Source organism: Aythya ferina (genome assembly GCF_964211825.1).
Source record: "Aythya ferina genome assembly, chromosome: 18".
Classification (NCBI taxonomy): Eukaryota; Metazoa; Chordata; class Aves; order Anseriformes; family Anatidae; genus Aythya; species Aythya ferina.
In genome coordinates, this window is record NC_140317.1 from 6,221,812 (window position 1) to 6,249,347 (window position 27,536).

The 27,536-nt window shown below is 37.1% G+C and overlaps 2 protein-coding genes across 5 annotated transcripts in view; one reads left to right on the plus strand and one right to left on the minus strand.

Annotated features, from left to right (window-relative positions):
• The window catches only part of TBCD (tubulin folding cofactor D), a 125,628-nt gene that overhangs the window by 28,061 nt on the left and 70,031 nt on the right, over nt 1-27,536 (plus strand). For all 3 annotated transcript variants that reach the window (XM_084492634.1, XM_084492635.1, XM_084492633.1), the window contains 2 exons: nt 10-104; nt 26,638-26,794. In XM_084492634.1, coding sequence (XP_084348760.1) covers nt 10-104; nt 26,638-26,794 — 252 coding nt within the window. The remainder of the gene's footprint in view (nt 1-9; nt 105-26,637; nt 26,795-27,536) is intronic.
• ZNF750 (zinc finger protein 750) lies at nt 4,073-12,429 on the minus strand. 2 transcript variants are annotated; one of them, XM_084491830.1, is made up of 3 exons: nt 12,330-12,429; nt 6,178-7,813; nt 4,073-5,762 (listed from the first exon to the last, which is right to left on the minus strand). In XM_084491830.1, the coding sequence occupies exons 2-3, from the start codon at nt 7,602-7,604 to the stop codon at nt 5,045-5,047; spliced, it is 2,145 nt and encodes a 714-aa protein (XP_084347956.1). In that variant the 5' UTR covers nt 7,605-7,813; nt 12,330-12,429; the 3' UTR covers nt 4,073-5,044. The 2 variants fall into 2 exon arrangements, with proteins under 2 accessions (XP_084347956.1, XP_084347957.1); XM_084491831.1 differs by lacking the exon at nt 12,330-12,429 and adding an exon at nt 7,990-8,251.

Sequence of the window (27,536 nt, forward strand, 5' to 3'; positions counted from 1 at the left end):
TAAAATTAGTTTTCAGGAAACAGACAATGCATGGCATGGTGGATGCCTGGCTCTGGCTGAATTAGGCAGAAGAGGATTGTTACTCCCTTCCCGGATCTCAGATGGTAAGTTGCAGTTACTGAATGTTACTGTGCTTGTGAATTAACAGGTTTTAGTTTTAGAGACTTAATATGTGGCAATCGACTGGAATTTGCTGATGTGTGTTGAATAATGACCGTAGTATTGAAGTCTAGAGTAAAAAAATATGCCTACGGGGATATTTAAGGTGCTTCTATCAAAAGTACTGTTTTGGGTGTGCCTTATTTATACTTAATAAATTTTTCTTTCCAAAATGAAATTAGTTTCTTGGGTTTTTCTTTTTTTCTTCTTCCCATGTTTCTTTGTGCAGTTGTATAAAAAAATAATTCTGTATGTCTCTGTCAGTTGTGTCAATGTCATTGTTTAAATGGAATATATAAAATAATTGATGACTAACTTGCACTTTAAAGCTGGTGGCTAACTCTGTTTATTAATGATAAAGTTTTTGAGGAAAGTTCGATATAATTTATACAGTTAAGGGTTTTAAGTTTTTTTATGGCTTTGAAGTATGAGAATGGAAAGAAATAATGGGGCTGAAGAAATTGGTTTTTATGTGTTTTCTGTCTATATCGAATTTAATTGAAGCACATAGATATTAATGTGAAAGTAGCAGTTCTATCTTTCATGATTTTGTTTAATTTGCTGTAGACTTGAAGTGACAAAAACATAATGCAGTAGCACATATCCAACACTGGGCACTTCTAAAACTGTATCTTGGGCTAGGTGGTTCTTTTGATCTCACCATGTATTCTTGCATTGCTGTAGGAACAGAGAGAGGGAACACTAATTTTCAAAAATGTTTCAAAACTGGTATTTTGTATTAGTGAGCTAGGTTGATACATCTTTTCTATTCTGGCTATCTGTTGGCTTTGAGAAGAAAATGTGAAATATATTTAATACAGTTTATTATTCAGTCCCTGTGAAAAAAGTGCATACGCCAAATAGTATGTTTTGAATGTAAGAAGTTTTGTGCAGTTGGTTTCCCTTTTCTAATTACTTTTGCCCCTTTACCTTTTAAAAGTTTTCTTAAAAACCCTTTGAGAATAGGAAGTCATCTAAAGGTAACTCTATTTTAGTTCAAATTAAACGAAAACTGTATAGCTTTATCAAGGAATCAGGATAGCCTACTGTAATAGATTTTTTTAATTTGGTGTAAACTAAAGGGTTCATGCAGATTTGATACTGTGTAGGAGTAAGAAAATCACGAGTGAATCCTAGCTCTGCCTGTGATATGACCTGTGCTGTGAAACCGTCTCTCTTCACTTTTTAGGTACAGTTTTTGTGTATGTGGAGTGAGGCTGAGAGCTGTATCCTTTACGCTCTTCTTTTTCTGCACACGTGCACTGAAAACGTATTGCTTCCTGTGAAAGTGATATTAGGATACGTAGGCTTACATGCAAATTTTTAATTCGTCAGATTGCATAAGATAGCTTTATGCTCTTCCACCCGAGCAATAGAAAGCTAAGAGGAGGAAGGAAAGGAGGGAACACAGTCATGGCAGCAAGGTCTTTCTGGGAAGGAGACAGGCATCGAGGTCTAAGGAAAAATGTTGTTATTTTGAAATTGAAAGTTTCTTAATAAAGCATTGCTAAGAATTCAAACCGTCCTCTTTTAAGAGGATGAGCAAGAAACCTAGTCAGTGATTATCTTGACTAAACTGCAACTCCTTCAGTTACATGATATTCAAGAATGAATTATGCATAAGGCAGAAATGTATGATGATGTGAAGGATGTATAAGGATGGCAGTCTGAATTTGCAGGGATATCATTTGAAAGACTTGGTCATAAATGGGATGCAGCTAGTGAAGAGTATAACAGGTAATGACAAAGCACACTGTGTCTTTGTGAGAATTATTGGTGAGCCTCTCCAGGCTGTAGAATAGGCACAGTACAATTGAAATTGTGCCTTCTCCATTTCTTTTGTTTTAGTGGACCTTTTTTTCCATTTAAATTAATTTGAAAATAATTATACTAAATGCAATATATTCCTAATTTACTAGTCTCCCTTCCGTAAGTTTTGCTTTATGCAATTTATCCAATCCACTATTAATGTACAAACTCAAAGTCAGTTGCAATAATTTGGAGTAAAACAAAGGAAAGAATTCTGAAAGTCAGAAGAGAAGCTAACACAGTGATGTTATGAGGAACTATGCTGTACTTTGAAAGACAGACTTAGGTTCAAGTTGTCCTTCAGAAAATGATCTAGGGAATGAGGACAAGTACAAAGTAGTAGTCCTAGTCAGGAATAAGTAACTACGCAACTGAAGATACAAGAAGTGAATTCTAGGCAGCAGTGTCGTGAAAGGTTTTAACAGTTCATGTGGGTCACCCACATCAGTCAACAACTTTATCTCAGTAGAACAAGGTGGTAAAAAAAAAAAAAGTCAAAAATCCAGTGCAGTAATCCTTCTGTCTTACTTGATATTAAAATTGTGCCTCAGAATTGGTACTCAGTTAGGGACATCACACTTATAACACTGTTTAGAGAAAGCTAGCCTAAAGCAACTGGAATTCTGAGAACAGAAAATAAGACTGACAGCGAAAGATTGAAAGAACTAAGATTATTTGGATGAGACGAGACTAAGCTGAAAGTTTATTCGCTTCCTCTTGAAAGGCAGCCTTTCCTTTTGACAACTGTTTTCAGTGATAAGAACAAGACTACAGCTAATGGGTATAAGATGCAGCAAGAGAATAGGTAGGTAAGTGTGAGGACAGATTTTGTTGTTCTAAAGGAAGTGAAACCCTAGAGTAATTTGTTTATGAACACCGAGTGAGAGGGCTGTCTGATAGGAATGACAGAAATGGAGTTAATGAAGGTACCTAACCTAAAGTTTCTCTTCAGTGTAGTTTTTGGCTCGTTTGAGACATGGAGATATGTTGTATTTCACCACTGCAGCTAATTTGTGAACATTTTCCTAGAGATGGTGAAGAATAAATCCTTTAACTGTATGGAAAATGACCAGACGGCTTTTCTTCCTTGTTGACTTAAAGGAATTCTAATTAAAAAGGAAGGAGAGATGAGAGTTTTGGAACTTATGGATAAGAGGACCTATGAAACTTTAAGCTTCAAGAGATTAGGGAGACACACAGCTTAATGTAGTTGGAAGAAAAAAAAAAAGCAGGGACAGTAGACTGTAATTTCATGGCTGGGAATTGTGGATTTGGTAGCGGTTGTCCTTAATCTTGAAGCCTTAAGGTTGGCCTAGAAAGAATCTCTTTCTCTTTGTTTCATCAAGTACTGATGTACAACTTAATCCTTACTGCCTTGCCGTCATGATTTAACTGTTACCATATTCCCTTTGTTCAAACTTTGTGTTGGTATTTTTGTCTTCTGATGATCTGAAAAGCTTTCTCTATGAATAATATTAGGGATCTGTGTTGGTACTCTTTTTCTGTTTCTTAAATCAGAAGCTTAATGTCTGTAATAGACTGTTTAATGTTAAAAGCTTAGCCAGAGCATTCTAAAAAGTTTATCTCAGAACATCAGAGCACAAAAATTACACAGTAAGTTCTGGGGACTCAACATTGCATTGAACTCATCTCTGCTTCCTTACAAAGGTCTATGCCTACTAATAATGTTTAGGCATGTGAGGATCTCTCTTATCTGAATAGTGACACAGTGAGAAGTATATATGATATTTTTAAGTCAGTAATGCTTAGTCTGAGTCTGTTTTACTTAAGACTGATAGTGCAGACTATTCAAGCTCAGGCCAGCTGTTTATACAATGAACAGCCTCATTTCAGTTACACTTTTTGTAGAAGCAGCTTTTTGGAAAAGGTCTGTTATATGGGGCTAAAATGCAGATGAATTAATTTGCATAATGAACTTCCTTGACTTAACTCTGAAAAAGGAACTTCCTTGTTTGGTACTCAATACCATGTTCTACCTGTAAATTGAAAAGTTAGCTAGCAAGTTCTCTGCTGATTTATTTTTTAATGTGTGTTACAGATAGTGTAGTGAATGTTTTTGTGTTCATTAATGACTTTCCATATATTTTAAGTATAGGTTACAGATTTATTTGAAAAATTACAAGTTTATATACACAGTTGTAGAAGCAGTAAACAGTTTTAGGATCTATTTATAAGCACACTGAAACACATAATTGGTGACACATTTTTTCTGAAATAAAACCTTCACCGGGAGAGTTTTCTCAGGTGAAATAAATTATATAAATATCCTTCTAGACTTGGAGTTTGAAGGTTGCCCAGTGTCTGTCTTAACCTCAAAGGATTAGGCACCTAAATTGTTGACTTTCATATTTTCAGTATTGTTTTCATAGTGGTTCAGTTAAAGATAAACATAAACCACGTTTTTTACATTGGTGAAGTCTTTCTTTGGTTTAACATAAGTCTTGTTCTTAGCCAACAGAAGAGAAGTTTGTTTTTACAAGGTCTGCATCAGTCTGTTTAAACTGGCATCTGCCTCTAAGTAACTAAATTTGGTCTGTTTTGCATTATGGCATAAAGAAGAAGTGCATTCATAGACAAAACAGTTTTTACAGTAAATTGTAAATAGCCAGGTTAAATCTTAAGCTTATTTAAACTACTGCACAGTGAAATAAGTTTTCCAAAGAAAAAAGACCAAAAAAAATTAAATGAAATTAAGCCTGAAAATACTGACAGTATGTTATTGAACAGTATTGTTTCTGAAGCTTAAACACCTTGTAAGAAAAGAAGTTGTAAAAATTATTTTACATTAATACAATTGCAAAAAACCTTAGAGCTTTGTCTAACGTACTTTGGCTTTAGTAATGAATGCAAAAATTCACTCATCGAAGTCTGAGCTTCTACAAGGGAAAGCTCAATTACTTAAAAACTTTAATATAAAAATATGAACATTATTTACAAAGGAGAGATTGAATGTATCTTGTCACGGACCAAATCCAATAAGAGATGGTTTATAGACATTTTCTGATGTAGCTGGTCACTAACTTCTATAACTAGAAACTCACTGGAAAGGGAAGCATTAAGATACTCTTGTTCTCTTCCTTAAAGTAAAGACTCGGCTACAGTCATTTGGCCTTACTCTTTTAGTGCCTTGCTGTGATTTTGCTGATTCTTTTTGATTTGTCCTTTTTTGTCCTTTTACTTTTTGATTGCACTGAGTATCCTGAGTATCAGAAGAATTAAGTGCAGGTTCTGTACACGAAGTATTACAATCCTGAGGACTCTGCCCTTCATTGTCCATTCTAACTTTGCTAGGGCTGTATGCAGCCAGCTGACAGAGAGCTACAGCTGCTGTTTGTTTCTGTTCATCGCAACTGTCAATTATTCGTAAGTCTTGAGCTTCGTTACGGTGAGCCAGGAAAGATTTGGTGCAGACGTTGTTAGTTGGGTTCTTGGGGTTACACGCATCTGCGCTAGAGTTTTCATTTTCAGGGTTTGGAGAAGTAGCAGCACCGTTATCACGAGATGGACTGTGGGATGATGTTTTCAGGCTTCCTGTGTTGCAGGAATCTTTTACCGAGAGGTTCAGAGGCATATCTTGCAGTTCTAGAAAGTTCTGACTTTCTGTTTTGGATGTGGTTTTGTATGCATGTTCATGAGCAGGTCCTGCATTTGTGTCAGCCTTTTTTGAAAGATTAAGGGGAGCTATTCCTGTGTCTTCTTCGGTGTTGGACAGTGAACCTTCATTGTTAGGGCATTCATTAGGTGTGTATGAATCTTCATCAGTGACATTAATGCTGCAAGAAAAGAGGACAAAAGAGAATTCACTATCAGTTGCTCTTTTAAATTGGGGCTGAGGAAGTGGACAGAGGAAAAAAAAATGGTTATTAGTCTGACCACTTTGTTTTTCTTCCTTTCCCTCCCCTATGTCCCTTTCACTCTAATACAGGTGTTTTCCCGAAATACACAGACACATGCATAGTGATGGCGTTACAGATACCTGATGCTCTTCAGGTGAATGAGTGCTCTACTCACCGTCTAACTGGGAGCTTTACAGTTGTATCTGCTTTGCAGATCTATCACATAGAACAATTATCTCGGTACTATAAATGTAAATGTATTTTAAGGGCATTGCATGAAATGTATACGTGCTGCCTTTGTGTGCCCCTAAGAAGTCTGACAAGACCTCGCAAAGTGATGTTATTATTTTACCTGGTAGGTGAATCGCCGCGATCTTGCTGTGTCGGCACACTTTGAAGTTGAGTTGGTTGATCAGTGCTTTTTCTCACAGGTCTGAAAGCTGTGAAGTTTTCTTCTGGTTGATCATACTTGCTAAGCGATGTGGAAGATGACTTGTTGGAGAGGTCAAATAAGCCCTCACATGCGTGGCTTGTCTGGGTGAAGTTGGTTGGGCTAGGTCTACCTGGGGAGCCTGTTGCTGCACTTCCTGCCAGAGGGCTCATTTTAGCATTCTCGCGTTCATTTTGGTCGTCTTTGGAATGACTTTTGGCATGCAGTAATGTCATTTCTTTTTCATAGTCCGCTTGTTTTTTATGCGAACCTAGAGGGTATTGTTGGGATGGACTTAAAGAAGCTGGATACAACAAGGTAGTTTCTTCCATTAGATGAGAGCTTTGATCCCTGTTAATACCAGCTACGTGTGAAAATCGGTAAAACGGAGGATCAGTTGGCCTACAAAATCCATACGGTATAGGAGGAGTGGAATGATATTGTTGGAACAATCGATAGTGTTCATATGCTGATGGATTTATGGGTTTTGGAAGTGGCCCAGGATGGGGAAGAAAATGTCTTTGGTCTTGTGTGCCATAGACAGACAGAGCAGAGCTTTCACACTCTGAGTTACCTGGAAGCAAGTAAGGTGTGTAGATGGCCAGCCTATGCTCATAAAAATGGGGCGAGTACTCTGGAATCATCGGCTGCATGTAAGGTGAGATGGAGCCAAAGCCTTTTGTGGGAGGAACTTTATGTGGAAAATCTGGGAGGAAAGGAGAACCTGCTTTCCAGGGGTGACTTGGTGCATGAAATGCAGATTTAGTGTGAAAAGGTGAACTTTTGTTAGGGAGCGATATAATTTCAGATACTTCACTAGTTTCTGGGCCTTTGCTATCTCTGTGTTCTCCTACAGGAACAAAAGCTGAGGGCCGTACAATGCTGTCCAAAAGAGGCTGCATGCTGATGGCGCTTTCTGTTGTAGTACTGGCAGGGGTTAATTCCTTCTGAATTGCAGGTTTTTGTCCTTGAATTGCTGTGGTTGTTGCCTGGTTTTGTAATTCAACATTTTCCTTGGCATCTTCTTTTGGAAAAGCGTATTGAGGCTTTGAATCGAGATTTGGCAGTCCATTGGTGACAGACTTAGAAGAAGTTGCTTTGACCGCAGTCTCGAGCTGGTTGATCTGTTTGGGCTCCAAGGAGCTCGCCTTTGGACACTTGATAACGCGATCCTGCTCTGATACTAAAGTAATGGAGTTCTTGCAGAGGCCATACTTCATGTGGTTAAAAAGATGAGATTTCTCATTGCAAGTGAAGGGGCACTGAAAGCACTTATACTTAAATGGCTTTCCTGGTGGTCTTGGGATGTAATGAGGCTTCTTTGGTTTACGTTCTTTGAGGAGACTCATTTTTTTTGCTGCTTTAAACAATTAAATGTAATGGTTCTTTATAAAAACTTTCTTGTGGTTAGCTTTCCTCAGTTTTAGCCTCTTGATATTTCCAGTTTTTCAGGTTTCTGGAATCCTTCTTCCCAGGTGAAAAGAGGAAGCCAACTCCTGTGGTGTCTCAGGGAAGAGGGGGTGCCGGAAAGCAACTTGCGTAATTGGTAGCACAGGAACTGTAATACAAAGGTTAAAATTAGGAGTACTGAAACTAAACACAAACTAAGACATCCTTTTAACTCTATTCCCCTTAATATTATATATAATATGTTTATTTTTTTAAAAACAAAACAAAAATGCTAGATGCCAGCCTTAAAATGGACATATATTAAAATTTAACATCCTTCAGCACCTAAGCATACTTGTAGAAGTGTCCTAATTTTAAGCAGTGCTAGTCACTTGCAGCTGCTTTGGCCTTAAAGGAGTTTTCTTTGAAAACTGAAGGAACATTCATTCAGAAGATGAAAGGAGAAATCTAGGTGGAGCTGTTGAGAGAGAAGTGGAGGTGGGTAAAATGAGAAGAGGCAGGTCCTGGCAGCAGCTGGATATGGGGCAAGCCTGTCAGGCCGGTTGGGGAAAGAGAGGAGGGAATTTCCTGCTTGGTGAAACGAGGGTGGAGTGGATTGGTTGCACTTGGGTAGCTGACTTGGCTCTTTCAGACACTGACCAACTCCCCCCTCTTTTAACTGGCATGGCATTTCCTAACAGCTTAATCTCAGTGGATACCTCAAAAGTGGCCAATCTCTCGAAGGATAAAACCACACCAATTTTCTTCCTCTTCCTAATTCAATTAAGAGAAATGAGTCCTGCAATATCTGACTAATAGAATATTCTGCTTGATAAACACATTTCACATTCTTGTGCTGTGCAGCACCTTATGTATTGCATGTGGTTAACACAGACACACAAGTGTATCAATTCACATAGAAAGTGGCAGACAGCAATTGATTTACAGGAGCATGATCTATCTGCCTTTCTTCAGAAAAAGTAAGGTTGTGGATACTTTATACAGCCTAATGATTTGCTCAGTAGATAAGTCAGGAGGGCTTGTATCAGCTTGTTCCATTATGTTCACTGATTCTGAAGGCGTGAGAAACTCTCAGAGTCAAGTTCTCATGATTTTATAGGATGTGTTATGGCAGAGATCTAAAAACTGATGATTTCATCATGAACTATAAGCATCATTATCAAAATGATGACTGTTGCAAAACCACGTACTGTATCTATTGTGTTACCCGAAACTGCAGGAATACTAATTGTAGGAGTGACTAGTACGGCTTGCTTTTTTTTTATTTTTTTTTAAAGCTTTCTGCATAGAACTTTGAATTAGTACTATTAAAATATCAAGTTTATGAAAAGAATTTTTGGTGATTATGTGCTGTGAGATTTTAGTTAAAGTAGAGATGTTTTTGCATTTCTTAAATAAGAGATTATTTACTAGAAAATAGCATGCAACACATTATGAAAACTGAAGGCAAAGCTACAGAACTGCTGCTTGTTGTACCAGGTATAGTAATTCTAGAAAATTGTAATACATATTTTTTTTTCTGATGTGAAAGAAATATTAATTTGTTAAAATAATAATTCTGAAAACATTCTAAAAAAAAAAAAGCACACCTGCTCTATAAATAGAAAAAAAAACTTTCTTAAAATTAAGAAATAATTAAGTATGTGATAGTCTAAAGAAATAGAAATATTAATACCTTTTTGTCAGTTTTTAATAAAGCTTTTTTTTCAGTTGGAGACTAATAATGTTACAATGTAAAAGAAAATCACTAGAAATATACAGCAGCATGTTGAAGTCTTGTCATTGGAGTCTGATTAAAATGGAGCTCAGTAAATTAAAAAAACAAACATAGTATTTGAAAACTATTTTAAATAGTGATAACCAGCATTCTTGTGCAAGATTAACACTTTTACTTTAAAAAAATAATAGAATTTATATATATAAAATATTTGAGCTTAGGAGGCTTAGCTGGTCTTTTTTTTTTTTTTTTTTTTCCCTTAAGTGAATTTGTTGTATTTATTTTTGACTATGATGTATAACTAACTTGAACAGTTTGTAATGGACTTGATCAAGTCAGTTTGTACCTGTTGTTCTTCATATCTTCTTGAAAGTACTTGTACTAATTGTTCTTGAAAAAAAGATATTGTTGTCAAAACTTCATTGCATTCTTAGTTTAGCCATTTATGATACAGTCTGAATTTGCATTCAGGTGCAGTATTTATAATAAAGAGATGTTAATTAGATTTTCTTGTTCTTCTAGCTTTCCTTTGCTTAATAGTGTAAATTCCTGTGTGTCCTGTTCCCCCCCCACCCCGACTTTGTACTTGGTATTTAACTTTGATTCAAGTTATTCCTGTTCAACAGAGTATTAACTATCATTTTTCAACAAGATAAAATGCATTGCTGCAGTTCTAATGTTAGAAATTTAGAGCATTGGCAGCTTTTTTGCAATGTGTATAGTAGGACAGAATTACAAACACTTTTTTTTTTTAATTCATTGTTTCTTTTGATGGTATATTCAGCTTGCAGACAGGGGTGCTCCCACTGCGTGCTGCTTACTTGCGAGGTGTCGTACGAGTAGCTTCTTTTAAAGGGTGTTTACCCTTTAGGAAACTTAGGCTGGTGTCAGCCAGACGAATATTCTGTTTGTCTCTTTTACTGGTTAATCCCTTTTTTTCATATGGCTTAAAAATGCCAGTAGTAAAACATTTCTAAACCAAACCAAGAAGGACAATTTCTCTTCCCATTTCTAAGTAAAACAGCAGTGTCTGGCAGAGGTACATGTTTCATAATTAAAAAAAATTAAAACTCTTTGATCGCACACATAAAACTGGAAAAAACAATAATGGTTTAAAATAGCTGCAACCAATTATGACTGCCTCTATTATAAATAATGCCAGTTGCTTACAGTGTATGTCTTGTGCTACTGAAATTAAAGTTTAGAATTAGCAAAAAAAATCAAAATAAGTAGCTGCTTTTCCCTTTAAACTTAAATACTAACTTGTAATATCCTTTTTAAAATGGGAATAAAAATCATCAGTAGTAGGATGATAATTTTAATGCAATATTTCATTTATTTTTTTTTAATTGAGAATTTACTTCCTGAATACCTGATTTTAGAAGTTTGGGTATTTACAGATTATCGTGAATTTCTCTTTTTAGGTTTGAAGTGTAGTGGTATTTATTTATATTCTTACTGAAAATAAGTTGTTCTGATAATGTGGGTTAAATGTGAGGTTGTATTCGTTGCTTGTTCTGTGCCGATAGCATTCCTCCTTACAGCGTCCCAGCCTGGAGCCCTTTCCAGCCCGAGACTGAGAGCAGCATGTTTTCGTCTAGTTTTTAAAGTATGTTGTTGCTACCTCCTTGCTTTTAAAAATGCTAACAAGTCCAGAAAGTAAGAATATTATTTAGCATTGAGTGCATGTATGTGTAAATACATAAACAAAAATGTTTTTGTGTATAAGTATATACATACAAATATACACCTGTGTATTCATACACACACATATATATGTACATACATATATATGCTTTTTTTTTAAGGTTTTTAAGTAGTCTAAATTGTTTAAGATGTCCAGTTGATCAAAGGGGAAATTTCCAAATGTCTTTTATTACAAGCAGGGCTGGTAATTATGTTTCTTTTTAGGACACTGCTTGAGCAAACTACGTAACAGTTTGTCATGCACACTCCATTATTACTGCAGTATCCTTTGGTGATGTTGATCTCTCTGACCAGGAGCACTCACTGGGGTGGAACATTTTGAAGGACATGCTATAATTAAAATATTGTGATGTGGCATTATTGCATAACTCAAGGACATGCCATTGTCACCTACCTAGAGTGTTGCAAGAACAAGATTTGTGAGTTTTATTCTAGCTGAGATTTTCCAGTGATTAACTACCACTCCCTTCTAAACTTCCAGTTCCTTTAAACTGAAAGATAAATTTTAACACAACTGTTTGTTAATTAGGAGGAAACATGGGCGAGAGGAGTGGGTTGGTGAGGACTGGGAAGGAAGTGTGTGCTGAAGGTCTGGACCGGAGGACTGCGTGCTCCCGTGTGTGCGAGTACGCGAGAGGAAGTGCAGCGGCAGAGATAGCCAACTTGCTCAGGTGGTGGGGATAAGAAGAAAGTAGTCTCCATAAATATTAAGTTAATAACTCCACATCTTAATATACTTTAATTGGTTAGAGAAAGGATAACTTAAAACAACCCAATTTTCTTCTAGTAAATTTAGTCAATTCCCACAAGCTGGAAAACTAATAAATCAAAACTGAAACTGAAAATGTCATCTCCATACAAGCTTTTCAGATTAATGCAGTCCTACTATGTAAAGGAGAGTTGGCAGGCTAAACGTAGCAATTTCAAGCAGTCCGTCTTTTTGTCATTCTTCAGTATAATACATTAACTCTCCCCATGGGAAAAGGTGCTTAAAACACTTTTCACCAACAAGTGTAAGTTACTGTAAAAACTTCTCAGAGCCAGTTTGTCTCACAGAGTAAAATCTTTGCCTCTCCTGTTGAAACTTTCTGCTGAAAGCTTAAACCAGTGCAGTAAATGCACCTGCTAGGAGGAACCTAGGCTTCTGAGACAGCTGAAAAATGCACACCTCTGACTGCCTTTCTAATTGTTAATATAAACACATTTTATTTGAAAAAAATGTCTAAATAAAGGCACTTACCAGAAAGAGAGATGTCTGAAAGCTTCCAGGTGATCCCTGTTGCTAACCTGTAGCTGTCACTGCTGAGAGAGAAGTACCTGTTCGCTGCCCGATCGCTAAGTGAAACTGCAGGAGGTTGTTTCAGGGGGAGGGACTTAAGAAGTGTAGGAGTTGAGCCCTCAGGGTGTAGAGATGCACCTGATATTACTCCAGCCTGAAGCTACGATTCATTTGTTTGCGTCCACTGCTTTCATTCAGCATTACCTCAGCATCTAAGCTATCGAAGAGAGCTTTTGTCGCTTTTGTGCCCTCCAACAACCAAGTTTTACTCTAAACTTTTGTGTCTGTTCCTCTGAGCACTAATCTACAAAGTGGGGTCAAAAATGGCTAGGCAATATGCTGAGTTTTTAATACATTTACCTTCAGTAGAAATTACTTGTGAGCAGCAAAATCGACCGTACACAGGGGGTAGCAAAGCTTAAAAATAGTAATTACACGTTCTTAGTAGAAACTGACAATTTTTATTAAATGCCTTTGTAGCTTTAATATTCTTGCTCTTTTTTTTTTTTTTTTTTTTTTTTTTTCCTCCCCCTCTCAATTTTTATTTAAATCTTTGTGTCCTTCATGAGTCTCCTCTCTGAAGGCGGGACTGAACTAACTCCAAGTTTGCCACAGGAACCTGCCAAAGCTTGCCTATAATCAGCAGTCAAATATACAGATCCTGTAAGTGGAAGGGAGTCACCTCGGTGAGAAATTGATTATCATGTCCATACATTTGCTCAGGAGCAGTAAAACTGCACGGTGAAAGGAGGAAGTGTGACGATCATCCACTGATTAGGGCTGGTACTTGTTCGTAGTTGCATTTTACTGAGAGTTTACAAATAACAAACTTATTAGTGTATTTGCCAGTTACCTAGTGACAGTGCAGAGCTTGTTAATGAAATGTCCTGCGTGCTGGTCCTTCAAAAGGAATTTTTTTTGGTTCCATTCCTATTACTGAATATGAAACCTAAGAGTTTGACTACTATTTCTGATGGTTTGGAAACATTAAATTTTTGAAACTTTTAAATACGTAGGTATGATGAACTCTGTACTTGATATAGTTGTTTCAAAACTTGTCTGTAAAGCAATGCCCTAAAAATCATTTTAATGATGTGGCCTTTATCTTGATCAAATGACGTATGGACATCTCCTTTCCTGTCTAGGTGTGCAGATTACCATCCTTCCTGTTGCAATGCCAATGCAACTTGATGGAAAAATTTTATGAATACAAGCAATTGCTAATTATAAGGTAGAAAGATGGGTCTTGGGGTGTTTGTTTGTTTCCTTTTTGTTTTAATATTTGCTTTCCTATGACACAGCTTAAAGTGTAAAGAGATGTCATATTACTGTCTGGTTGTCAATCCTTAGTCTTTAGATGGAACAAAAGTATTTGCAGTGCATCGTTGTTCTTCTATTTAGTTTTGAAGAAAAGTAGAATATCAGGAAAATTTGATTGTACAGAAAGACCTTTTAGTGTCTGCATTTGGAAACTTCTCTGAGAATACCCAAGGGGAGAAGTCCTTTGCTTTCTTCATTAAAGATGTTATTAAGTAGTCTTCATTCGCTAGTGAATAGCCTTTCTTTCAAGTCAGTACGTTTGTGTGCCATATCAAACTACATGTCTTTCTTTTTTCTTCTGCAAATGTGAATCTGTAGCTCGACGTTAAGTACCATCTTTTTTTTTTTTTTTAATTTTTTTCATACAGTGGGGCGGAGGTTGGTTTCCTTGAATAGAATCAGATATTTTGTTTTGAAAGAAAATTGAAAATTTTAGCACCTGAAGGACTCCTGTAATATATAGGTGACTGAATTGGGTTAAGAGGCAATTGATACTTGAACTTTGATTTTTCCCCTCTGTTCCTATTCCCCTTCCCTGATCTGGTACACAAAGGGGAGATGGGATGTCTGGTTGCTGCCTTGGTTCAAGGACAATATGGAGCCTGCTTTAAATCCAGTTATTCTCTGGAAGTTGCTATTATTAGGCAGATCAGCTGAAATCAGTTGTGAACAAAGTAAAACTGGAAAAAACGAACAGATAATTTAAATGGTACTTTTCTTGGTGCTTGGATGTTATTAAAAATCCAAATCTGTTGCTGATGGACACCAGAAGAGGAGCAGCTCCCTGTTGTGTATGCTTCTGGAAGTAATAAATCTTGATTACAGTGATGTGGTTTCATCACTTACTTTTGTTAACTCCTTATACTTGCATCGTGTGTATTTGGTAAACTGAAGCCAGTTGCCTGTTAGCAAACACCCTCCTTAGTTTACTTGAGCACAACACTCAGTTGAGTTGAGTTGAGTATCAGGATGGTCATAACATGTTTATTGATATTTTTTACCTAAGTTGTTGGTTTTGTTTGTTTGTTTTCCAATTGTGTTTGTTTTTATATCTCTGAAGGTCTGAAGTTGTAGTTTTATAGCTTCTTTGTGTAGTTTAGTATATACTTATTTAATCTAAATTTTATTTAAAATTCAGTCTCCTGGGCATTATCAAGGAAGTGTTGCATTGCAGTAGTTGAATTTCATATGTTTAATTACTTAGCATGAAACTGCCCATTCTATAAATGTTACAAACTTGTTTCTTTATGTTTTTACATGTTATTTTTTTTTCTGAGCTGTGGCATTAAACAGAAAACAAAGTGTCAATAGCAGAAAGCATACACACAATTGGGATTAACTTAACCCATTCTTGATTAGCTGATTACCTAACTTTTGTTTTCAATACTTGAGAATTCCCTAGATGTATGAAAGAGTGTCTGGTGTTGCTCTGGTCAGTTATCAACCCCTCTGTTGATCAGATAATTCTTGGTTTCTGCTCTAAAGCAAAGAACAGCCGCGATTACTGAATTGTTCTGCTGTTTTGACATTGCCTTGTATCAGCCAGAACTGGTACTGGCTTTCAGAGGATGTCATAGAATCAGAGGATGGGTTGGGTTGGGTTGGGTTGGGTTGGAAGGGACCTTAAAGCTCATCTAATTCCAACCCCCTATCAAGACCAGGGACACCTCCCACCAGGCCAGGTTGCCCAAAGCCCCATCCAGCCTGGCCTTGAACACTTCCAGGGATGGGGCAGGCACAGCTGCTTTAGGTAGCCTGAGCCAGTGCCTCACTGACCTCAAAGTAAAGAATTTCCCCTTTATATTTAATCTAAACCTACCCTCTTTTAGTTTAAAGCCATTCCTCTTTGTCCCATATCACTACACTCCCTGACAGAGTCCCTTTCCAGCTTTCTTGTAGGCCCCCTTTAGGCCTGGAAAGGCCACTGGAAGGCTGCTCACTCTAGTTTCTCCCCAAAACCTTGTCTTTTCCAGACTGAACACCCCCAACTCCCTCACCCTGGCTCCACAGGAGAGGGGCTCCAGCCCCTTCATCATCTTTGTGGCCCTCCTTTGGGCTCATTCTAATGACTTCCATGTCCATTGGCTGTCAGTCATCAGCAAGATTTCTGTATCTCTCTAGAGATGCTTTATAAATGTATGTACTCGTTATTCCAAGAAAGAAGAACGATCAAAGATTAATGAGAATAAAGGCATTTAGCTGAGCACTGATAGACCTGTAACTAGTGAAGCTTATCTCGCCTTATAAATGAAGTGCCGTAGAACTGTATGCCTGGCAGTACTCACTTCTACATTTATCACCTTCATTTTGTGTCTAAATGAATGGCTTTGAGCTAAATGATCAAGAAAGCCCTTTCTCTTTGATTACTTGAACTGAAGTTATTGACAGGTTTTGTTATCTGTATCAGCGTGTTTGAACTAAGTTGTTCTTAAATCCCAGAAGGGGGCAGATGTATTTGCATTGTAATTAGTGTAACTCATGCTGGGCCCCAAAACAGTTCGTGATTCTTGTACAATATTCTCATAACTATTTTCTTGTATCCCATATGAATAGTTATTAGTCCTAATGCTTTTCAAATAACAGCTTTGAAATGTGCCTTTGTTTTTCATAATGATTCCAGTCCCTGACTTGGGAGATATGTCTGGGCAGATTACCTTGCTGATGTTTGTGAGCCACTTGTTCTTGATTACTAGAGCAAATTATTTGTATGGGAAAAGAATGAAAGCTCAGCAGTTAATAGCAACAGCAGATCGTATTTTCAGATATTTATTGTGGCCTGTATTGTTAGTGCTTGGCCTGGAACTAGGATGATCTTCCTTCTTGTTCCCATCCTCCCCCTTGGGCAGTGAAACATCTCGGGGGAAGTAGGTAACATCAGAAACTGAGACTGTAGGCAAAACTATGAACTGTTTATAAGAAGTGTTTTTAATAGTCGTTCTTTTCATTATCAGCCCTTTTAACAGAGATGTAAAATATGCCTTTCTTGAGTTTCTACTAGATGCTTTGGTTATAATTCTTTTTAAATTTATTATTCTTAAAGCATTTCTCATGCAGAGTGTTTTTGCTTTGATTTAAGACTTATGCCAGAGATTCTGAGACAATTCTCTCACCTATGTGAAGTCAAGTTTTTCTCAAGGAACCCAGTAGTAGAATCTGAGTTGTACCACGGGCAGTTCCATAATATATTAAATTGGTCCCACTCATTTTCTTTGAGACATTAGCAGCAGTGTGCTGCAGTGATGCCAGTCTCATGAAGAAGAGAACAATGAGGCATGCAGTCAATATTCCGAGACTTGAAAGATTTTTAGCTTTCAGTTATTCTCTGAAACATGTCAAATTTTATAAGGATGTACATGTATATGATTAATGTTTGTTGTCCACTACTTAAATTTTAAAAGTGAGGAATATAGAACAGAAGTGAAATCTGCTACTTTATTCTTTTATTTATTTATTTATTTATTTATTTATTAAACCCAGAGTTCTTGAACTGCAGTTTATCTGTTAAGTTCTTGAGTTTGAAGTTACGTGTTATCATTTAGCTGTAAAATCTCAGCTGTTTTAATGTGGGTCACCCAGCTGCATGTGCATGTAAAGAAAACATTCTTTTGAGCAAAATAGCAAAAAAATTATCAAAAATTCTGCAGTATGATGATGTATTTGTGTGAATTTCTACATTTGGAATTGCAGCACTCTTAAATGAAATGTGTACAGGGTATGTGTAATGGCAAAAAACATATTTTAGTGTGGTTTCAGTATGATTTCACATCTTTTGTTTTGTGCTGTATTTGTGGTTTTGTAGGCTTCAGAGTATTATTTATAGTTTTTTTTTTTTTAATTTATTTAATTGGGTGGGGATAAATACTAAACAAACAAGAGAATCCTAGTTTACTTGAATTTCTGGTTTGCTTGTGAAAGGACGTTATTAAAATTTCTCTTGATGACAGCATAGTATAAACTTTCTAGCTAATAAGGTGTGTCATATATAGGAACATGAAACTTCCTAGGCGTTCTTAATATGTCAGTGGTGAGACTAAAAGTGTTCTCATGTTAAACTCTCAACAGCTTGGTGACCACTGAATAATCACAGCTGTATCTGTTAAATGGCAAGCTTTTAATTTTTTAGCTTTAAGCAGAGGAAGTTTAGACCCCTTTAGCTAATTTTTTTTTTTTTTTTTTAAATCAAATCAGTGGTAGAACTGTTAATGTTTCATATTCAAAGATAACTTTTTTTTAATTTTTTCTTTTTGTGCATTATGTGGTTGATGATATTTTTGCCATAAAACCAGATAGGTTTAAAGTAAAGTTGGAAACATTTCCATCTCTGGAAAGCAAAAAGAGGAAGCTAGGGCAGGAAGATTGGAAGAACTGCGTGGTTAAACTTGCAATGGATTGGTGCGTATATTGGAAGGATTCCAGCCAGGAAGATGTTATTTTTGATCTGTTCTTAAACCCTGACCTATTCACAGTGAATAGACAGAAAGAATCCCTCTCCCCCCACCCCACTTTTTTTTTTTTTTTTTTAAACTGTGGCAACAGTGAAAGCAACATTTAAACAGAAGCTAATAATGCTGGTGAGATGCATAAACAGTGGCTAATTCAGAGTGTAACAGTGGTGGGTCAGTGTGAGTGATCCAAATCTTGAATTAGATCTGTCACTCAAAATAAATAGAAAGTGTAGGGGAAAAAAACAGCTTATGAAGAAATATCATTTATTTATTCTGTTTATAAATGACTGTCAGAGTAAAAGGGGGAAAAAAAGTGCAAGAAAATAGTAATGGGTATTAAAATCCAGGGTCAAAAGTACTGTTAGTGAGGCAGTTTGAGAAAGGACTTGGTAGGTTAGGATGTCTTGTTATTCAGTGTGGAAATCAGAATGATTTTTACCTTTTCAGACAAAGAGGTCAGACAATGCTTCCAGTATCCCAAAAGACCCTAGAACAGGGAAATATTTTGCGTATTACTTGTGCTGAATGGTAAGCACCTTGTTTAAATAGGAAACACTGGTGTTATTTCAGTTGACGATTCAACTCTGTTTTAAAACTGTCCCATTGTCACGTATATTGTTGGTGAACAGTTGGTATGAAATGAAGTCTCTTGTGCTGTCAGATTTCAGATAGATGCAGCTTACCTCAATGGCAGATGTTATGGCTTTGAAGGACTATATATGCACAACTTCTCTCTGCAGTTCTGAAATTCCCTTGGTTTCTGTTGCAAATACCATATAAATTGGGTTAGAGCAGGTATGTGCTCTGTGGTAGTACCAGGTTATCTGTGCTGGTGTTTCTGGTACAAGAAAGTGCCTGCAAGCTAGCTGGTATTGATGAGACGGGAGATTCCTGTACATCTTATTTGATGGTATGGAGAATGGTGCTTCCTGATAATGATACTACTGAATTTGCCATACTTAAAAGTCTGAAAAGCTCTGTGTACAATGAAGGGACATTTTTCTTGTCCAGTGTCATTGTGCCACCTATTAAATGTAAACAACTGACAGCAAAATAGAAACAATACTGATTTCAAGAGTGTTCTAGAATGAGGGTTTAAATAGTCTTATAGGAAGGTATTATATAACTTCTTAAACTTGTGTAAGAATTCTGGCTTTAAGGATTACCTTCTGAATTTTCATATTCCAGAATTAGATGTTTGATATCGATTTGCAGCTGCCTTTTTTTTTGGAGGAGGATACATCGGGAAATCAGGCTTCTGAAATGCACTAGCCTATTCTGTAGTGGTAGTTAATTATGAGGCTTTTGGCAAGCATTCAGGTACTTTTCATCATAGATACAGGAAGAAATGAAAAAAGATCTACCTGTCTTAGGTGGACGCTTAGAAAATAGAGAACACCCAAACCTGAAAGGCTGGTTACAGAGGAATTTCTTTTTTCTAAGACCCAGGTGAACTTTAAAAATGAACTTTAAATATTGATATTGAAAATAATATTTAAAAATTTGAATGTGAATATCATTTTCGAATTTTCAGTTTTCAAATTAGCATGGAGGCATTAAGAGTAGTGCAGATTTGTTTTTTTTCTACCAGAGAGAATAAATGCTGTAGCTGAAGCCATAGCAGGAAAAGTCCCTCCACCCCAATGCAACTGAGAAATGGTATAAATGCTAAGCAGGGAATAAATGACAATGAATTGCTCCTAGGTTTTTCACTGTAGGGTTGATCTCAGTATTGCACAACCTTAGCCTAAAGGTTGGGGTTTCTCTGGTGATTTTTCTTTTCTGCCATGCAGCGTTAATGAATTTGCAAAATTTTTATCCTCCTTCAGAGGAAGTCATTCACTCACTTGGTAGAATTCCTTCACAAGCCTGCTTCTTCGTGTCCTTAAACTGCAGTTTGTGACTGCTTCAGTTAAAGGAAGAGCTGTTAGCTGTAACCTATATGAAGGTCTCTGTTAGACTCTCATATGGCCTTGGGCGTGAGTGGGTAGGTTAATCCCTGAAACGTTTAGCACCCTGTGTTTCAGCGTAGAAGGGAAGGTAGATCAATACTATCTTAGGTCAGCTGTAGTTCTGGCAGTGTAACCAGGCAGGGGGTGCTTACAGATTTGGAGATTTTCTGGCTGCATTACATAATGATATTGAGATAGACTGGCCAGAATCCAGATCTGTCTGCTTCCGCATTGGCCCCTTGCCACGCTCAAAAGCTTGCTCCAATTTCAGCGTTGTAGCGCTTCTGCAACTTGCAATTACTTTATTGAAGAAGATACCTGGGAAATGAGAGCCAGCGTCCATTTCTTTAAATACTGTATTTAAGTAATGCGAGTGCTATCAAACAGTAAGTCTTTGGCAGAGATGTAGTTAGAATGTAGTTCTTTAGGGCAACGTCCAGCTCAACCAGCAATCCCTTCTCCCTGCCTGAAAGCCAGTCTCTGCAGTACTTATTTTCCACTCTCAGCAGCTAGGCAGACAACAATCTCCTTTGGTGCCCAGCTGTGATTCATTGCCGGAGCAGGTCTTTCCTGTGTGCTGACTGAGATAGGTCCATGGAAAAAAAATATCATGTGATCATATAATTAAAGACTCTCTTAATTCATTACGTAGGGAGAGACTGAACTGAGATTGCAACCAGACAGACACAGTCCTTCATAGTCACGGGTTAGAAAATGCTTGTTTGGTCTGCGGACATGCATACATATATATGTGTGTGTGTGTGTGTAGCCCTATAAACATGGGTCAGTGTTCAGAATTGTGAGAAACTTAGGGCAGCTTAAGCTGCTTCAGCTGTTAAATTCAAACCTATCTTCTGAGTGTGCACGAGCTGTGATACTCGTCCCTTCTCTGGCAAGTTCCTAACTAGGTCAAACTTGGGTGCAGGAACGAGAGACGAGAGGCCACCTGTTGACAGTTTTTAGGCACTTTCCCTACAGGCTGCAATATTAGACCTTTTCACGGAAACACTTGAGAATTTTCCAACAAAGCAACACATGCTTTTTCTGATCCTTGCTGGAGAACCTATCCTCTGGCTGAAATAGTCTTCTAAAAGTAAAGTCTGAAGGAGACAGCCTGTATAGAAAACAGGAGAACAAATCATAGATGTTTGGCAGAGCTTTAAACAAATATTTATTTCTGATAATCGACCTAACCTAAAATTATCTATGTTTGCATCTGTGTTGATACATTAAATATTAGTATAACAGCCCTAATGAAGTTACGGTTAGGACCTGCCTCTCTTTCTAAAAGAGCTTTGAGTGCCATGCAAGAGCCTGTGGTCCCAAATCTGATTTCATTTTTTTTTTTCAATAAAAACAAAGGGTTCTATTTCTTTTACTTTTTTTTTTTTTTGCATATGAATGACAGTGATGGGCATACTGTTTAAAACATGGGAAGCTAATGTACTGTAGATACAGCTGTTTACACTTTTTTTTATGCCTGAGGCTCCCGAAGATGAACCTACCGAAGGATACTTCTGCAATCACTTTGTTTTGCTGAAGAAAAATCTGAATAAAACTATTATTCAGTAATTCTTTTTTATTGATGCTACCTGTGCACAATATCTTAACTCTTCAGTAAGAGCAGACCTCCATTACTCTGAAGTACTTTTTCTTGTATTTTATCATTCTAAAATAGAAGACTTTCCAATAAAGTTACTATGATTTGAGAAGGTTTCTCTGCATGAACGATCCACAGCAAAATGTAAGACTATCTAAAAGGTAACATTAACCTCTGTTTTAAGACTGGCATAGTCTTCGTTTCAAACTGAATTCAAACAGTTTGTTCTGAACTTGAGATTCAGTGCACGAGTCTGTTCTAAGTGAAGCAGAGTTGACTTGGACTCTTGCAATTTTCTTTTGTAGACAAGACCTCAGGCTAAGGAACAGGTTTTTGTTTGTTTAATTGCTGTATTTGTATGTTTTATATGATAAACATTGCAATAAATAAAAAACATGATGATCTGAAGTAATATAGGAGTCCTGATGGCAACGGTTAGAGTCTAGGTAAGTGTATGGGATATTTTTTAGAAGTAGTTTTTAAGGAAATAGTTCTAGTTATATGGGACCTTTCAGTATCCAGTGTCTTCCTTCGGTTTCTTTACTAGTTGTTCAGTGGTTATCATCCGCAACTAAGCGATGCTAAGCATCTGATTGATTAACATCTCTGTTCAGAAAGCCAAGTGTGTGCAGCTTGTCTCTTGTGCTAGAGAAAATCGGCTGTTTGCAGGGCTTTGAAGCCAGAAGTTTTCTTCATTTTCACGAGGCTTGAGCAAAGTGCTGTGTTGCAACCTGCAGTTATGTTGTTAGGTAAGGCAGGGTGGAGCGTAACAGGTGCTTATTAATACCTCTAGGCTACGGGTAAAGGTGACTGTATTTTTTGAGCGTTCACAGAACTAAACAGGTGGATATTGTTTTAATATTTGGCTTGAGAGTGGACACTACTTACCTTCTATATTTAATGGCAAACTTTTAATGCAGAACTCTGAAACAAATGGTGACTTTCAAAGTTAAGTAACACTTCAGGCCTTCTCTGTGTTGTATCTCCCAACCTGTACTTTTAAATTTAAGAAACAAAACAACAACAAAACCTCGTTAATAATTTCAAACAGAAATTTATTTCTGCTCTTCTTTTCGCTTTGGATTTTCTTCTTGATTTTTTTAAAAGTTTTTTTTTTGCTTGTGTTTTTTGGTGGAGTACATCTTAGGTATGTGTTGAATGTGATTTTAAATCTAAAAATTTAAACAGTCCAACACTGCCCACACTGAATTCCTATGAGGTAGTTATAATGGTGAATAGCTTAACAGGTACAAAATGCAGGAGCTGACTACAAAGCTTTGAACATCATTGCTGTGTTGTGTATCAAGCAAAGCTCTGGAGGAGTACGAATGCAAACATTTTAAATTAGAGAAAAACAAAATTTAAGTTTGGATTTTGTTTAGACTGAAGATGAAAAGTTGTGTGCATAAGATAATGCAACCACAGAGCCTACCAGCTGGGGATTAGGAAGGTCTTTTGTAAGGTACTTCAGTTACAGTGGGCTAGATGCTATAGGTGTTTTGTCTGTGCTGCTCCTTCATGACTGCAGGCGGGCTCTGCTGGGACTGCAGGAAGCCACAGCCAAAAACAACTGCATTGTGTTTGAAGACTCTGGGGTAAAGAAAAAAGGGAAACCTGAAATTTTTGGTGGTGTTTCTTTTTTTCTTACGACTCTTAAATATAATATAACGCTGGTTCTGAAAGGAAATGTAATGCTAGTTCTGAAGTTTCTCTTATCTCCTCTCCCGCTTTTTCAAGCAGAGAAACATTTGTCAGGAGCGATCGTTACACAGCATTTCCCAGAGTCCCCAGTTCACCAATAAATTCTGCCAGTGTTAGAATGCAAGCCTAAAGAGATGACCCTGACCTCAGCAGGGTTCCCGTGTTGAAGTATTTGTTTCTACTTAGCTCTGCCATGTACCTCACCTTGTTTTCCCTTTTCCTCCTGTCTTCTAACTGCCCACTTTTGTATCCTTCCTTTGCACGCCCTATCTTTGCTCTTGACTTGCAGTCATGCTGTTTCTTCTGCAGCAGCAATGCTGTGAGTTCTGGACACAGGAGCACGAAGAGGTGCAAGTCCAAATCACTGCTGCGTGATAACGGGGAGGTCCTGAGCTGCTCCCAGTAATAGTGCTGTTCTTCATTGCATTTCCTCAGTTCCTGTTGTTACAGACTCCTGGCAGCATCTCCTCTGTCTTGGAGACTGACCCAAATAAGCTAGGGCCCAACTGATATTGCCCCTACCACGTGGAAAATGAAGGCCCTGGACTGAAAACCACATCAGACAACACAAATGCAAGGCACCGCTTGTGAGTCCTTCTGCTTCTTGTTCAGCCTGCAGAGAGATGAGACTGTGCTCACAGCTGTCTGAGGTAGCTGGAGTAATCACCTCGCACTGAAGGAAATTTGTAGCAGCTTTGCAAAATTGCCTTTGGCGTCTGTTTTAGTGTTCCTGTAGAACCAGCTAATTCAATTTTTTTTTCGTCAGTTGATGTAGCATTTTTCAAAACAAGCCAGTCAACATTTTTAAAGATTTTTATTGCAGTTTCTCTCAGAGCTGAGAAGTGCCAAAATATGCGTCCATGTTTGCTGTATCATTGCTCTTGAATGGGAATTGCTTTTTTTTTTTTTTTTCCTCATTAGGTTAAAATGAATTGAAATGGTATTTTAATGCTTCCCTAATCCACTTGTGGTACCTATGTTTTGATTAAGGTAGCAATACATTGATGCTGAATTACTGAGTGATTATATCTGCTCAAGTATATCTAGGCACAGTTTGCTAGTGAAATTCAGCCCTTGTTCAGTGGGACAATGGGATCATCTTGTGACAAGCCTTTTCTAAGGAATAAAGATGTGTTTGATAAATTTGATACTATAAAGAAATTCAAAACAAATTGCATTTTTTTTTCCTCTCTCCTAAAGGCTGTTATTTTTACTGGCATTATTTACTTACCAAGGATGTGCCATCTCAAGAGAGAAATATTCAAATGGTATTTCTGGATTTTCAGATACCAGGAGGAAGCCCTCCAGGGAGCCTTGCATACATACAGTAATTGTTAAACTGCCACAGTGTGTGTTGCTAGAACTGCAAAGAGAATTCTTCTTCAACTTTTCGGAAGCTCTCCTTATCTGTAGAAAAATTTGACTTGTAGAGTTTTGATGGACCTACGAGCATGAAAGTGAAGTTTTCCCTCTGCTCAGTTTCCCAACCTTATTTTTGTTGCTTATAATCAGAGTACCTGTGTTTTAACACCTTCATGGTAAGGTTCTAGGATTCTCATTCGTCTTCTGTTTTACTACCCTATTTTCTCTATTTCCCACAATATGATTTAAAACTAAAGAAAAAGAAGAAAACTGTCATTTGTTTCCAGTGCTTGGTCTGGGCTTACACTGTGTGACAGCATCCTGTCTGGGGCTTCCTCAACAAAACGTGGCACAGAGATGTGTTATACCAGGGTCTATGGCTTGTAGGCCTTTTCTTCTATCTGAAGTCACTCAGGTTATCCATTAAATCATTGCTGGAAACATTAATGGACATGTTAATTTTTAAAAGCTGCTAGATTCTCAGAGTGGACCTTTTCTAGTCTGGGATTCTGTTAAATCTTGTTTTGGGTGTGGAAGCAGAAACAAGAGCAAAGCCCACCTGTTTGCATTTCTAGGTGGCATTGCAGTTTTATGCAAATTCTGTCCTCATGCTCTGTGCGGTGTGGCAATGCTGAGAGATTTGAACTTAAAACACTGCACTGAAGTTGCTCGACAGCTCTACACAGAATCATATATCACAAGCTGCTTAACGAAAGAGCAACGGTGAACTTGTCACTTTGATTTAGGAGTAAGCAAAGAGTGTACTTAAGTCCCTTTCAAGATTGATGTATTGATGATTCACAGGCATTGTTAATCACAAGTATTTGTCAAGGTAGGACTTGTGCAGTGATAAATGGTGGCTAATCATAGATGAGTGCTGAGTCTTTTATGCTAGTTACAATGCTGTATTTATTAGGAAGTATTTTTTTTAGCGATAGATGCTGTTGTTGTGGTAGCATTTGTAGCCCAGTAGTTTAACACTTTGACATTTAAAAATTTTGACTCTAAAATTACCTGACCCTACGAAAATTACTTGGACTCTAAATTGACTTCTAAACATGTGTTGCTGAGTAATAAATGTTATCAGTCTTCCTTAAATAAACAAAGATACACTTGAAAAATAGTGGGCCTAAAAGGTTTACTTTATAAGAGGAGTCAACATTTCAAATACTTAGCAATTTTACTTAGTCAAATCCTTCTACAGGCAAATGAGGGTATGTGGATGCAGATACTTGTTTTCCATTGCAGCTGTGACCGGACAAGGCTTGGTATTGATACTCATGTATAATATATTTATAAACCTTTGTTAAAATAATCAGTGGTTACTCTAATTCTCTTAAGGGAAATTCCCAAACACAAGGCTGTTGCTAAAAAGCATTCTCTGTGAGGCAATTCTAGATTTCTAGCATTTTCTAGAGTCTACTACTCAATTCTTTTACTTGGGAGGAAAAACAGAAATAAACCTGCTCATATTTGTATTGCATTTTTAATTTTAGCAGCATATTGGGACTAAAGAACGTCAAGTTTTTATCATGATAGTAACTCTCTGGTGGAATTGGTAGACTTTTTTGAATAACATGCTGTAGAATGAAGGTGTAACTTCATATGGAACCCCGTTGCTTTAATCCTCATTGAACTATATGGGATTGGAATAAAAAGTAAATGGCTACTGGCAAAGAAACAAAATGGTGTATTAAAATGAAAAGTGTTCTTTCTAGTCAAATTAGCAGATACTAAGAGCCATGCTTTTTTTTTTTTTTTTTTTTTTTTTTCTTTCAGAACACACACAGCTCACCCTGTGTCTTTTCTTTAATGATCACTCTCATACCTTTTGTCTGGTTCAACATACGGTCCTAATTGTTGCTTTTGTGGCCTTTTCCATTTCACAGTGGTTCCTGTCATTTTGAAAGCTCTGACATATGATGAGAAGAGGGGATCATGCAGTGTGGGTTCCAACGTGAGAGATGCGGCGTGCTATGTGTGCTGGGCCTTTGCTCGTGCTTATGATCCATCAGAACTTATTCCATTTATTAACCAGATTTCAAGGTAAGCTGCTGCGATAAGAAACTGAGCTAAGTACAGTTAATTTTAAAAATCTGTTCAAAACTAAGGAGGAACTAGAAATTAATTTAGTAGTCTTATACTGTATCCCCTATAAGTTAATGATGTGGGAGAGTAATGCCCTATCTTTAAGACATTTAAAATTAGATATTTGACACACACACACACTCTGTCTCTCTCTGAAGTTGCAGAGCTGCTTTATGGGGTCAAAGGAGAAGAGAAAAGGAGAAGAGAAAACTTACAGAAGTTACTTCTTACTTTTTCAGATGCACACTTGTTCCTAATGATCCAGGAGTTATGGTACTTTATCAGATTGTATGGTGCAAAGAACATAGCATGTCATATTGACTTGCAAGTTGAGCTGATCTAGGTGTAAAGGAATAAACTAGACTTCAGATCTCCTAAAAACCCGTTTCAGAAATTCCAGATACATCTGTATGGGTTGTAGTTTTCCTTCTGAAATGTTGAAGATTGAAATTTATTTTGAGTAAAGAATACTTTTAAAATTAAATCAATTCCAGTTTATAAAAGTGGTAACAACTTGAACTCTATGTGGTGATTTTGAATTCTTAGTAATATATCACTTCTGAAAAAGCATTTTTATTATAGCTATTAGCAGGTTCTAGTTAAATTTAGCAAATACATGACAGAACTCTTCTCTCTTTTGTTATATTTTGTTTTCATAGAGTACCACAGTCTAGAATGACTACTTTAACAAAACTACTTT